This window comes from Patagioenas fasciata, chromosome 6, assembly GCF_037038585.1.
Source record: "Patagioenas fasciata isolate bPatFas1 chromosome 6, bPatFas1.hap1, whole genome shotgun sequence".
Taxonomy (NCBI): domain Eukaryota; kingdom Metazoa; phylum Chordata; class Aves; order Columbiformes; family Columbidae; genus Patagioenas; species Patagioenas fasciata.
The window spans coordinates 12,197,282-12,210,248 of record NC_092525.1 but is presented as its reverse complement, the minus strand read 5'-3'; the positions used below and the strand labels follow the sequence as shown (position 1 = coordinate 12,210,248).

The 12,967-nt window shown below is 51.2% G+C and overlaps 1 protein-coding gene across 16 annotated transcripts in view; it reads left to right on the top strand.

The window, feature by feature from the left end:
• The window catches only part of PTPRF (protein tyrosine phosphatase receptor type F), a 384,319-nt gene that overhangs the window by 343,319 nt on the left and 28,033 nt on the right, over positions 1-12,967 (top strand). For 11 of the 16 annotated variants that reach the window (XM_071809940.1, XM_065842623.2, XM_065842624.2 and 8 more), the window contains 4 exons: positions 1,574-1,786; positions 4,878-5,032; positions 8,232-8,347; positions 11,133-11,165. In XM_071809940.1, coding sequence (XP_071666041.1) covers positions 1,574-1,786; positions 4,878-5,032; positions 8,232-8,347; positions 11,133-11,165 — 517 coding nt within the window. The remainder of the gene's footprint in view (positions 1-1,573; positions 1,787-4,877; positions 5,033-8,231; positions 8,348-11,132; positions 11,166-12,967) is intronic. The other 5 variants (XM_065842637.2, XM_065842633.2, XM_065842631.2 and 2 more) reach the window with 1 other exon arrangement.

Sequence of the window (12,967 nt, the reverse complement as noted above, 5' to 3'; positions counted from 1 at the left end):
AGCTCATCCAGTGCAATCCCCCCATGGAGCAGGAACACCCAGCTGAGGTTCCACAGGAAGGTGTCCAGGCGGGTTTGAATGTCTGCAGAGAAGGAGACTCCACAACCCCCCTGGGCAGCCTGGGCCAGGCTCTGCCACCCTCACCGGGAAGAAGTTTCTTCTCAAATTTAAATGGAACCTTTTGTGTTCCAGTTTGTACCCATTACCCCTTGTCCTATCATTGGTTGTCACCGAGAAGAGCCTGGCTCCATTCTCCTGACACTCACACTTATATATCTGTAAACATGAATGAGTCACCCCTCAGCCTCCTCTTCGCCAAGCTCCAGCGCCCCAGCTCCCTCAGCCTTTCCTCACACGGGAGATGCTCCACTCCCTTCAGCATCTTTGTTGCCCTGCGCTGGACTCTCTCCAGCAGTTCCCTGTCCTTCTGGAACTGAGGGGCCACAACTGGACACAATATTTCAGCCAAGGTAAAAGAGATATGTGTAAGGAGCAAACTCCACAGTCCAAAAACTATCTTCCTGCCTTTTTCCCCTGCTGTTACAAGGATATTTGTGAAACTGAGATTCCTCCGTACCTTTTTTCTTTTTTTTCTTCCTTATATTCTTTTTGTGATATTGCAATGACAAGCTGTAGCTTTCCTAAATTGCTCCAGCATGAGTGTTCATAGGAGGGCAAGGATGGACTGGCAGTGGGAAAGAGCTGGGGTGCCTTACACAGCTTTTCCTCCTCGGAGGGAGTGAGCTCAGCTCAGCAGCGTGGCTTTGTGTGCACATCACTGTCCCCGGCCCCGCTGACGTTCCCTGTCTGCCCTGACAATGCTGCACGGATACGTTCGTGTGTGAAATGTATTTCATGCCTCCTTCTTCATTTTAAAGTAGAATTTCTGTTCCAAGCCTGATATTGCTTTTTCTTCATTAGAAAAACATCTTTAAACATCTGAGAGTCTTTCTTAGCAGCATAATTGAATTTTTATGTGTTTATTTCCTTTTTCATGAATTTGCGGCCGACTATGAAAATTTCCACTTTCAGTCTGACCATCCCATGAAATCTGTTATCATTCTGTGTGATTTAGACAGAGCTCTGCCTGCAACCCAGCAGCAGGTGAAATATCGAAGCACTGACAGAAGGGAAAGACATAGCAAATGTCACTTTTCCCCTGTACATCAGCGTAGGCTGTAATTCGCACCCTGTGTCCATAGAGAGCATGAGTTGCTCCGTACCAATATTTGGGCTGCAGAATGTGGCCCAGTTCCCTCGCCTCATTGGGATGCACTGACTTAGGAGGCTGTCTCAGTCCTGACACTGTGTCAGCATCCCAGGGCTCGGGGCTCACCCAAAGCTGAGCTTTTGACAGAGGTGCTTGCAGTGGGGGTCTGCAGATGGGTGCCCCAGCAGCACCTAACCAGATAACACATCTCTCTGGTTTCTTTCTATCACCACATCCAAATCAAACCCAGTATCTTCTCCTCCCTTCCCTTCCACCCTGCTGAGTCCTACAACCGGTAAGGTGACAGCGTAAGGCGGTGTCACGCTGGGCGAAGTAATAGTGATGTACCTTGTTTGTCCCCAGCTGCTGGAGGCCATAAGCCAAGGGAGTCAGAGCAGGCGCCAGAGACGCCAGGCAGACAGACTCAAGCCCTACATCGCTGCTCAAGTGGATGTGCTGCCTGAGACCTTCACCTTGGGTGACGAGAAGAACTACAAAGGTTTCTACAACAAGCCCCTGTCTCAAGACCTGAGCTATCGCTGCTTCGTGCTGGCTTCTCTGGAGGATGGAGACACGGTAAGGATGTTCTGGTGTGGGGAACACGGTCTGTCCTGGCAGAGCTGACAGTGAGCTCAGTGCAGGCAGGGTGAACAATTACTGTGAGCTGGGATGATGAAGTTTTCCCTGAAGAGAAGAAAGTGAGGCTGCGTAACTGGTGTCAACAAGCTGAGGCATCTGTGGGAGTTGACTTGATATATGTTGTTTTTGGAGGGAAATGGCACATATGTTTGACCTAGCGGGTGGGAGTGGAAGGCAGTGTCAACACACGCGTTCTACACAAGCTCAGTTGTGGCTTGCAGGGCTGTGCTCGGAGCAGAGCATGACACATGGTTGGGTTGGAAAGGTCCTCACTTTGCTTCAGTTCAAGTAAGTGACTGTGAAAAACACCCCCTTGAACTCCTACAGTGCACAATAGCTGGTGAGGCTCTGCGGTGAGCAGGATGCTCCCCCTGCAAACCTGCCTTCACAGGCTCCTCTGGCCAGAGTCTCACCTCCAGGTGATGTCTGGAGAAGCAAACAAACCCACCTCCCATCGCACTGGGTCATCAGCAGGGCAAAGCTGCACACATGCCTGCTGTGTAGGGATTCCTGCTCCTGTGCCTCTCCTTGCTGGAGGCAAATGGGCCATGACATTGTCGGCAGCGTGTCACTGTGCACACGGGGCCTGGGCATGTGAGGGGACAGGAGCGGCTGATGCAATAAGCCGGGAGCAGCATGGTGAGACCTGTGCATCAGTGTCCAGCTGTAAACACAGAGGGCAAGAGTGGTGGTGGTGGCAATAGCTTCAGCCTCTGTGTAAGTAATGGAAATAATAGAGATGCACAGAATCCTTTGGTTGGCTTCCAAACCACGGCTTCCTTCCTCAGCCTTGTTTGCTTGTAATGGCTCATTAAGGCTGGTCAAGTTCTTCATTACTCATCCAGCTCACGTGTTCTTGTGGCAAGATGTGCACGCTGGTGAGGGAAGGAGAGTCACAGATAAGCAGCAGGGTAAGGCAGAGGCCTCGGGATATGCTATCCTGGCAATCCCTGTCAATAAAAGATGACCTTAACTAGTTATCCCAGATCATCATCATCTCCTCCCTAGCACAGATCTGCCACAGCCCTCCAGTCAGCCACCAGCCAGCAGTTATTACACCTTGCTCCTAGAGACCACCCTTCTGCATCCCCTGCTGCATCGCACCCATTTTCATTTGAAGCATGAGGCACCCTGTCCAGGGCTGTGCACTATCTCCCCCACTCAGCTCCTCTTAAATTATTTGCTGTCTCTGGTGTCAGCAGGCGAGTGTAACACCATCACCATTCCTCAAAGGCAAAGGGCAGTGTGCTTAAAACACCGTTCCTGAGAGCAGGAGCACCTGCACCTCGCAATCTGCCTTTGGAAATGCCACTGAGATAACAGTCTTTCTGATCTCTTCTGCTGCTGTCTTGGAAGGAGCCATTTCCAAAGTGCCTGCAAAAATATGAATCTTTGCCCCTTGCACAAAGCTTTGGAGGTGGACACGTGGGTTACCTTGCTGCACAAATCAGCACGCTCCTTCCCCCACACCTGAGGCAGCTTGACCTTTCTTGGTAGTCACAGGCAAAGCCTTTGTGCCTTCCTCACAGTGTAACTCCTTCCCATCCAAAAGGGAGCACCAGGAGTTCTGCCCCATCCTCACACCACCGATGTAGCATCTTCTTTTCTCTGCCGTGCTCAGACAAAGCTGTTGCTGACTCCCTGCCCTCTTGTTTGAACTCTCCAGGAGGGCGCAGGAATAGGCCCATGGCTTGCACCCATCCTGTGCAGACTTTCTCTAGGACCAGAGCTGAACTGGGAGCCAGCAGCTATTTCAGGGTTATTGAATGAGGGTCTCGTAGGGCTGTAAGGTTTCACAGACAAAGCAGCAACCACCCACCATGCTCTTCCTACATCCAGTGGCATTTGTGACCACTGATAAATCTGAGGAGACCGGGCAGGATGCTGCACCTGTGTGTGCTGCCAGAAGGATGTCACAGATAAGAGCGTTTTCTGTACTCCACGCATGTTTGAAACCAGGCTGGCTGGGATCAAGGGCACCTGTGAGAGGCGATCAAGGTATACATTTATGTGACACCAGCACACTTGATTTTTCCCTTTCTTCCCCTCACATGCACGCAGACATGAAGTGCATGTTTAAACTTCAACCTTAAAACAGACAATGTATAGATCTGCAGGCACCTCCTCCGTGAGGGAAACTTTCTATGGCAGGAGCAGAGCATTTCTGGCTCCCTATTGCAGGGCAGCAGGTGCGGCTCAAAAGCCACAGGCACTGAAGTGATACAGCTCTGGCCCTTTCTAACAGAGGGGAAGGTTTTCTTTTTGCAGCATTTAACCCTTCTGACCCAGCACAGCTGAGCTGCGAAGGGACATCACAGCTCCATAAGCCTTAGCAACAGCAGCAGAACAAGTCAGGTGCGGTGTCATTTTTCTGCAGGAAAGGGTTTGGTCTCTGCTAATCCTGCCTTGCTGGTGAGGCCAGAAAGCTGTCCCTCTGGGTTGTAAATCACTGGTCTGCAGAAGTCTCTGGAAAGGAACCTGTGAATATGAGCCCCCTTTCCAGGGTCTGTTTATATCAGGGCTGAGACATCAGATAGAAAATGTTCCAGCCATTTCATTTCTTTAAGAAAACCACCTGACCCAGCAGGGGTTTTCCTAATACAGCCATGTCCTGGAGAGATGTGTTGGTATCAGCACAGCAGGTATTTTAAGCCACTTAGGAATCATCAGCCAGCCCCACTGTGCAATTGGTTGGGATTCAAAAGCTTGTGATTTGGCTCGAGAGAATCCAGGGCTGGCAAGTGGCTCTTAGCTGGGCTGCTGCAGTTTGGCACCCCGAGGCTGGGTCTGTTAGCCAGAACGTTGCTGGCACTGGGGATGTTTCACACCAGGAAGAGACTGTTTCCACGACATGACCTCCACTGATGTTGAGAGAGGGAGGATCCTGTGGTGTGCTGCAAGGGTTTGAGAAACGTGACCGTTCCCTGCTAGCCAGAAGCAAGGGGAAACCTCTCCATTTCAGGGATATGACTTTCTTTAGCATAATGGATGCTTCCTTTTCTCTCCCTCTGCTGCCGGTGCTGTTCAGAAGAGATATGCAGCCAGCCCCTACTCGGATGAGATCGTGATGGAAGTGGCTTCAGCGAAGCAGCAGGATGAACCGGAGATGCTGTGGGTGATGGGACCCGTCCTGGCTGTGATATTAATCATCATCATTGTCATCGCTATACTCCTCTTCAAAAGGTGAGATCTAGACCAGGTCATAGCAGTTACGGCACGAGCAGTACGGGTGATGGCACTTTCAAGGCCCTCCTGGTAGCATTCAGATATGGGGTTTTCTGAAGACAGTCTTTGGTGGTCACAGGGAGGAGGAAAGATTCTACTTGGCACAGCAGAAGGCTGCTTTATAAAGGGAGCAGAAGGGCTTGATATTCGGAAGACAATATCAGCCCCAGGACACATTGCTGCTGTGAATTCTGGACATGTGGGAGCAGTGGGACAGAGGAGAGCAGCTGTGTCTCTAAAGCCAGTCTGGCCGCTCTCTGGTCTCACAGCTTGGATTTGCGGCCTTGGGGACATCTGTAGTACTGGTTTTCTTTGGAAACTGCCAACTTGATCCCTGGAAGGTGCCCCCACTGCTGTGAATTTTGACTGGGGAACCTAGTCTTGGTGGTGAGAACATGGATGTAACAGGCTGAAATCAGAGCAGGAGCTCTCATCTTGAGGCTGCTCACTCCTGGCTACCAGATCAGGACCATCCACGCTCTCTGCTCCCTGCTGAAGCAGCCACCTGCTTTTGTGTAGCAGAGCAGTCCTGCTAGAGCTGTAACTGTGGTGTGAGATGATTGTTAGTCCTCCCGAGGAGCCACAGGTTGCATTTGCATGTGTTCGGGTAGCCTGTTCAATTACAGTAGGTCATTCTCTATCAGCTCAGCTCCAAGGTTCTGCTCCTCCTGGACTCTCTATTTACATATGTATCTGTAGCCTGGGGAAGGGAGCTGGCTTTGTTTTCTGATTAAATGGAGCTCTGCTGTGCATGTGCAGTCAGTGCCTTTCTGTGTCAGTGATCTTCTCCTTTCTTTTGTTTCTGCTCTTCCCTGGATCTAGTAAACAAGAAAGGTAGGAATCCATTTTATCTTCTTGTTTTGCTAAAACTCCAAGTCTATTTCACTTTAAAAAAATTAAGCCTGAAGCTAGTAAGGGGTATCTTTGTTTTTAGGAGCATAGGGCATGCCAGCTCTGGGAATTTACAAAGACTTTGTTTCCTCAGAGGTATCAGCCTCCCAGCAATTGTCAGCCTCTCACAGCTCTTAGGGAGGCAATTCTAACATAAAGACTTCCCAGATTGTTTTTGCAATTAAATTAAAAATAAAAAAAAAAAAAAAGCAAAACAAAATGAAAACAGAAAAACAACCACCAGCAGTTGTTGGTGTTTCTTTGTTTTCTCAGTCACTTCAGACTGAGAGCTGTTACATCAAGAACGCAGGTGCATTCTTGCAGTCTGTAATGATGAAGCTTTGAGGGAATACCAGGCAATTTTAAGAAGCAAAGTGTTTGCTGGTCTTTGAGGAGAGAAAATGGCCCCCTGGGGTTTTCTATACCTGGGCCCCATGGACATTGTGCTTTATCCCAGAGCCTGGAGCACCAGGAACCAGCACCACTGTGCTCAAACCTGACCTTCACAGCCCTGCTGTGTCCCAGCCCACGCAGCCCCTTCCACCACCACCAGTGTGCTCAGGGTGACGCTGTGTTATCCCTCATGTTTTCGTTCCCCAGCTTCTCTATGGAGGCGTTTTCTCCCAAAAGTGTCTTGTGCAGCGTATTCACAGTGTCAGATCTACAATGGGAATGAATTGAAGCTGAGTAGCAGCGGATAGCTTGGGATCTGGAGGTTTGTTAAGCAGTTGCCCTGACTAAGCTAATGAGAGAGACAAACATTAATTATGTGGTGTGCCCATTCCCCAGAAAAACTGGACCACTTTGCTCAAGGGCTCAGCGGCTGGCACACAGTAGCACATGGCACATCCTGCTGTGCTCCTGGTAGGAGAAACAGTGCTTTATTTGTTTGCCATGTATTTTCCTTTCTTTCTGTCAATGCTCTCAGTCCTTCAGCTCTTTTGTCTCAGTCCAGGCAGCTAGGAGGCTTGAGATGACTCAGAGCAGTGTAAAACTCACAAGCTGGTGCTCCCCATTGAACAACTCCAGTGATGGATGCAGCCACAGGCTGCAGATGGAGCTTGCCCACAGTCTGAGCCACAGAGGGAATATAGGTTTCACTCGTGATTTATACACCAAATTTTCCCTAATTGCTTCTCAGTAGTGCCAGCCCAGCATGCACAGCTCCCCATGGAAGTGAGAGGGCCCTGTGCCTGTGCAGAGCACTTCATGTGAGTCAGGGTCACCACCATCCAGAGATGCAGCTGCCTGTGTGCAGAACCTGGCAGCCCTTCATGGTGCTTCGAAATGCCTCACAAGGGGGGAAGAAGCAAAGGCCGACTGTTGAGATTTGCCGGATGGCAGACGTGATAGCATTTGTGCAGAGTAGCAGCGATGCAGCTCCCTCCTTCCAGAAAACTTCAGGTCAGCAGAGGGGTTCACCATCAGGCAAAATCCATTTTGGGACTGTAGCCAAAAGACAAAGTCTCTGCGTATCGCTGCACACTCAGCACATTGGCAGAGCATCAGGGTCAGCACAGACTCAGAAGGGAGTATTGCTGTCCTGCTCCTGCTCCACACCCCTCTCTACTACGTGGGTATATCCACTATATTTGTAATACAGAGCAAGAAGTGGGACTTAGAGAATCACTAGAAACCCTTATTGTGGTATTAGGTTTTCCTCAATATTCGCTTGTCCACTTTTGGATTGGATCTGTCCCTGCTTTGCCTGTGAATTCCAGCAACAGCCTGAGGTGGTGGCATTGCTCTAGGCATAAATATAGCATGAAGAGACAACAGTGTATTTTATTGTTCCATTAATACACGCCTTGGGTGCCTTCAACCATTCAAGACATGTATTAATGGCCCAATAAAACATACCCTGAAGAGCCTTTACACTATTATATTACAGCATTCTATATTTAAATATTTCTAATACTTGGGAAAAAAAATATTATATCCTTCCACTACAGGAAATAGTTCCTAGAAAGAGTAAGAGGAAACAACGTCTTGCATCTGTCTGCTTTTTGTCTAATAGATATTATGCAGAATGTCACGTTTCAAAGTGCCTCACTAATCAAACCTCTGCCATCGCTTAAATATGATCCTTCTTGTTTCATAGATGGGAGACTGGAGGCACAGAGGAGGATGTGACTTGCCCAGAGTCCCAAAGAGCCTGAGATGGAGCTTGTTGTCTGAGATGTAGGGACTCAGACTCTTTCCCAGGGTGGTTCATGCCCTTCTCTGCCAGAGCTCACCTACTTGTTTCTGTTCTCTCTGCCCACAGGAAAAGGGCCCACTCCCCCTCTTCCAAGGATGAGCACTCCATCGGCCTGAAGGACTCGCTCTTGGCCCACTCCTCTGACCCAGTTGAGATGAGACGGCTCAACTACCAGACTCCAGGTAAGGAGCAGCAAACCCCCTTGCATCCCAGCTCCTCTGGTCCCCATCACCAGGTCCCCATGCCAGAGGAGGAGCTGCAGTCCTCTCTGCACCTTCTGAGTCACAGTGGCACAGAGCGGGGCTAGACTGAGGATATCCAGGTGTCTGCACTCTGGTCTACAAATCCTTCTCCCTGGCCCTGTCACTGCAGACATACAAGGCTGGAGAACCTGGACAAGGGACAGTGGTGTGTGTCAGTCATTATGTGAAGCTCACTGGGGTTGTCCTGAGCCAGGAGGAGCCTCCAACACGGAGCTGGGAGAGCTCACAAGTGCCTGCACCTACATTGCTCCCGGGTGCCGTGCTGGCTTGGTTGAGGCTGGGATTCAGCGCTGTGCACCAGTGGTGCAGTGCTGGCCACAGGGGCTGCATCTGGGGGGATCAGGAGGTACAGAGAGCCCTTGTACTGCTGAGGGCAGCCCTGTTGACTCTCCTGCTCTGCTCAGCTAAGGCTGAAGAACCACCTGCAGCCTACATGGCTCTCAGCCAGTGCTGTGGCCCAGTGAAGGGCAACGCTCGTCACAGTGGCCTCCGCGCAGAGGAGGATAGTTCAGTAAAAGCTGTGGCTTCCTGCATGCAACTGTTTGCTGCAGAGCATCTTGTCGTGCCTGCACTGGCCCATGGTGTCTCGGGCTGCAGCTGGTTTGCCAGCCCACGGAGGCGACTGTACTTCGCTGTGCAGAAAGGTCTCGTGCTGCTGCTTTGTGTCTGTACATCTCTGGTGGCACCGAAAGCACCGTGTCTGTTGTAGCAATCAGAGACAGGCTCACCCTGACTCGTTCAGAGCCTTTCAGAGAGTCCAAGTCCTAGATAAAGTGGGAAGCACTCGGGCTTTGTGGTGGAGGAAGCAGTTCAGCGATAAATGAGACACAGACTGCTCTCTTCTAACTTGCTCCTCCTGGTCTGTAACCTACTTTCCTTTTCTTCCTGCTGCTCATTCATCTGAGAGCTTTCATCTAACAGGAGAGTTTCGAAGGGACCGTTTCCTGATGTGAACCTGCTGTGTCTGGGAGGGAGGGTAAGAGGAGCCATTCCTGTTGCCACTTACGGCAGTCTGGCTCAGACCTGGGGTGGGCTTCACCACCACATCCCTCTCCATGCCAGAGCAACAGATCTATAGCTCCTGCATCTCCCAGACAGGACTGATGGCAGATCTTAGAGGTAGGATGCAGTGACAGCCGGGCAGTTGCCAGTAGACGTGGCACGTTAATTTGCCACAACAGACCAGCGTGGTATTGCAGCGTGGGAGGGAAGTGCTGTAGGGAGTAAGGGAGGCACCTGTGCTACAGAAAGAACATCTCAGCAGACAGATCTCTGGGAGCAACACAAGGTGACGGGGTCATACACAGTTGGCAACTGCATGCAGCTTCTTGAGGAGGAGCGAGGTGTTGAACTGGGCTGCTCCAGGACACCGGTGCACGGGAACAGGCCTCTATGACGTGTCTCCGCTGCCCAGGGACACAAGAGCCATCTTTGCTGGATGCTTGTGGTTTATGTTGTATGGAGGAGTGTGACAGGTCTGGCTTACATCTGCTCCCTTTTCCAACAGGAGATTGGGGTGTTTGCAACAAGGGAATCCCTTGCTAGAGCTGTAGGGTCAAGAGCTACCATCAGAGGGATCTGGGAAATTTTCATTTCCTGCTGTGCTTAAGGATAAGCCAAAGACGCCAGCTTATTGAGAAAGTTTGCAGAGCTCTCTGGAGAGGTAAAAGTAACCCAAAGTACCCAGTTCACTGGAGGCAGCAGCAGTGCCCTGGGATGCTGCTAACCATCACTCCCCACCAAGTGACAGCATTGTGTCCTCGTCTCCTCCTCCCTTCTGTATCACTTGTGAGCCTCTGTGGGGTGGAAGCGGGTGTCGTGCAGCTAGAAGTGACTGTTCCAGCTCCTGACGAGCTTGTCCTCATTAGTGAGGACGCATGAAAACCAACGAGCCCAGTGGGCCCACGCTGTTGCCCCTGTCACCGTCCCGAGGTCGAGGCGGTGCTGTGTGAATGCGTTGACAAGAGGTGCTGGCTGCCGGCCCTGCACGCTCCGGTAGCTGGTCTCCCTGCTGGAGTGTGCTGAGCAGGGAGAACTTGTTTAATGCATAATTAATTGGGCTACTGTTATTAAATATTAAGCTTTCTCATTTTTGTGGTTTTTACTTCAGACAAGGGTTATTTCCCCCACTGTTGGCCTCTCTGTACTATCATACCGCTGCGGCAAGTCGCTGAGAGGATACGGGACCAGGCAGTGCCCCAATATGCTGTGAAATGAGACTGACTTGCGCTGCTGATGAGCTGTGAGCGAGCTGGAGCTCAGGGACACTGAGCAGAGGTTGCTGGGGCTGAGTGCGGTCCTCCTGGCCACTGAGCAGCACAAATGTCCCTGGTACCTGCCATCCACCCGCCCTTGCTGTCTCCCCTTGGGCACGGGGCCATGGACAGCTGTGTGCAGTGAGAAGTGTAGCTCTTGGCGTCAGACGAAGACCTGTGTGCTCTTTCGCCTGCGAGGACCTCCAGCTCCGTGTGTTTGTCAGCATGAGGGGATGGTGCTGGCCAGAGCCAACAGCCCCATGTGTCATGGCCAGCTGTGGAGCAGCCCCCGCGGCCAAGCAGCCGGTCCTGTGCAAGAGGGAGGCTCCTGGTGCTGTGGCAGATGGTGCTTTCCTTTGCATCTCCATCTCTTTCCATTTCTGAACCTCTGCAATGATGATTAAAGGCTAACGGGATTTCTGTTCTTGCCCCGTTTCTTTTCTTTGCAGGTGCCAGTGTCCCCAGTTGCCCGAATATCTCAAGTTAGTTTTAACTCCTGTATTTATCTTTTGACACCTTTTGCTTTTTCTTTCCCTTTCTCTCTCGTCTCTGTAATTTTTGTTTCAATGTCATGAAGGTCACCCTCACTCACAGCAGACTGTAGAATGGCAGTAATTTCACTTTCTGACACGATGTGTCTGTCACACCAAGGCCGAGCTCAGTTACGGTTTGCAGAGCACGACAGCAGCTCACCGCAGCACCGTGCAGAAGGGAAGCCCCCAGGACGCTCCTGTGGCAGCTCTTCGTTTGCCCCTGGGCCTCCTGCCACCCTCACAGCAGCATGCCAGGCTCTGCCGTGGTGCCAGGCCTGCTGCTGGCCCTGCGTGGGGACAGGTAACCTTGGCCATTTGGAGGGGGTGACCAGCAAAAAACCCCTAATGGACAAATGGAAGAGGGCTCTGCAGCCCAGTGCTTGAACACTTTCCTACCTCAGGCAGACTGGCTTCCCTAGGCTGGGTCACCTGTGCCATGGAGTCAGGCAGAATGGATTCCAAGGATGCTGATCTTCTCCAAACTGCCATGCAGTTGGTACCAGAGTTCCAGGCACAGAGCAGAAGGACTGCTCTAGCAGGTTAGGTTGATTAGTACCAGGACTATGGGTAATTACACTTCTTTATCTCTTCTTTGTCTGATGAGCTTCAGGTTCACTCTTGAACAGCCACAAAACTGTGTCCTCCCTGCTGCTTGATAGACAAAGCATCTGTGCGTGCATGCAGGAACAAGAGCGCTACGTAGGATAGATGCTTCCCCCAGAGGCACAGCCAAGGGCTTTGCCGTCTGCACTCCTGCAGGCGTTGTGAGGCCTTTGAGCCCTCATGGAGAGCTCTGAACCATCACGGAGAGCTTCCTGTCCTCTGGACAGAGTCCTTGGAAGACCATGTAGAAGTCCTGGTAGTGTCTACAAATCTCCTCTGTCTTGCCCTGTACTGTCTGTGGCAGTTGTTCCAGGTTCACCATAATGGGGTACCAACCACCTCTTTCTCCCCTTCTGCTCTTGCAGCTCCTTTGATGCTGCAACACTCCCTTGACCAGCAAAATTGAAGTTTGGAGAGATGCCCTTGTATTTCTCAGCAGAGATCAGAGTCTGTAGCTCTGCTGCGGTTCACGGTTCTGCCGCGCTTCCCTCATGACCACACTGGGATAACCACATACTGTGGTTACGTTCCAGCCTCTTCCAGCGTCACATTTCTGCCTCAGTCTTACAGTGTTCTGCTCATTCAATTGCTGATAGGTAACAGCCTTGCACAACAAAGGCTGCTCCTGAGCTACAGGAGCACCAATAAGCAACTTGTGCAGAAATCAGAGCATCATCTTTATGGGCCTGCTCAGCTACCTCACTGATCCTGGTGAGTGAAGTGGCAAACAGAGGACCATTTGCAGGACTTCAGCACAAGACCGAAGAGTGATCTTTCCTTCTCCATCTCAGGCCCTCCACGGATAGCTCTGCGCTGCCAAGTGATAGAAGGACGAGTGCGTGTTGGATCCGGTCTTGCCTGTATGCAGCGATGTCAGATGCTTTTGGCAGAGGTGTGAGGAGCCCTGCTGTGCAGCGACTGCAGTGTAACACTTCCACGTTATCACCTAGTGACTTGTCACCGCTGTGTAGAATGCACGTACTCAGCCTGGGGACTCCTCCATCACCTCAGCCACCCATCACTGCCATCTGTGGCACCGTTCAGGCTCCTGAGCGACTGAGAAGCTCCTGGCCATGCTCCAGCCTGTCTCCCTGGGTGTGAATCAACAGCTTCAGCCTATTAATAATCATTATTACCCACGTGGGGTT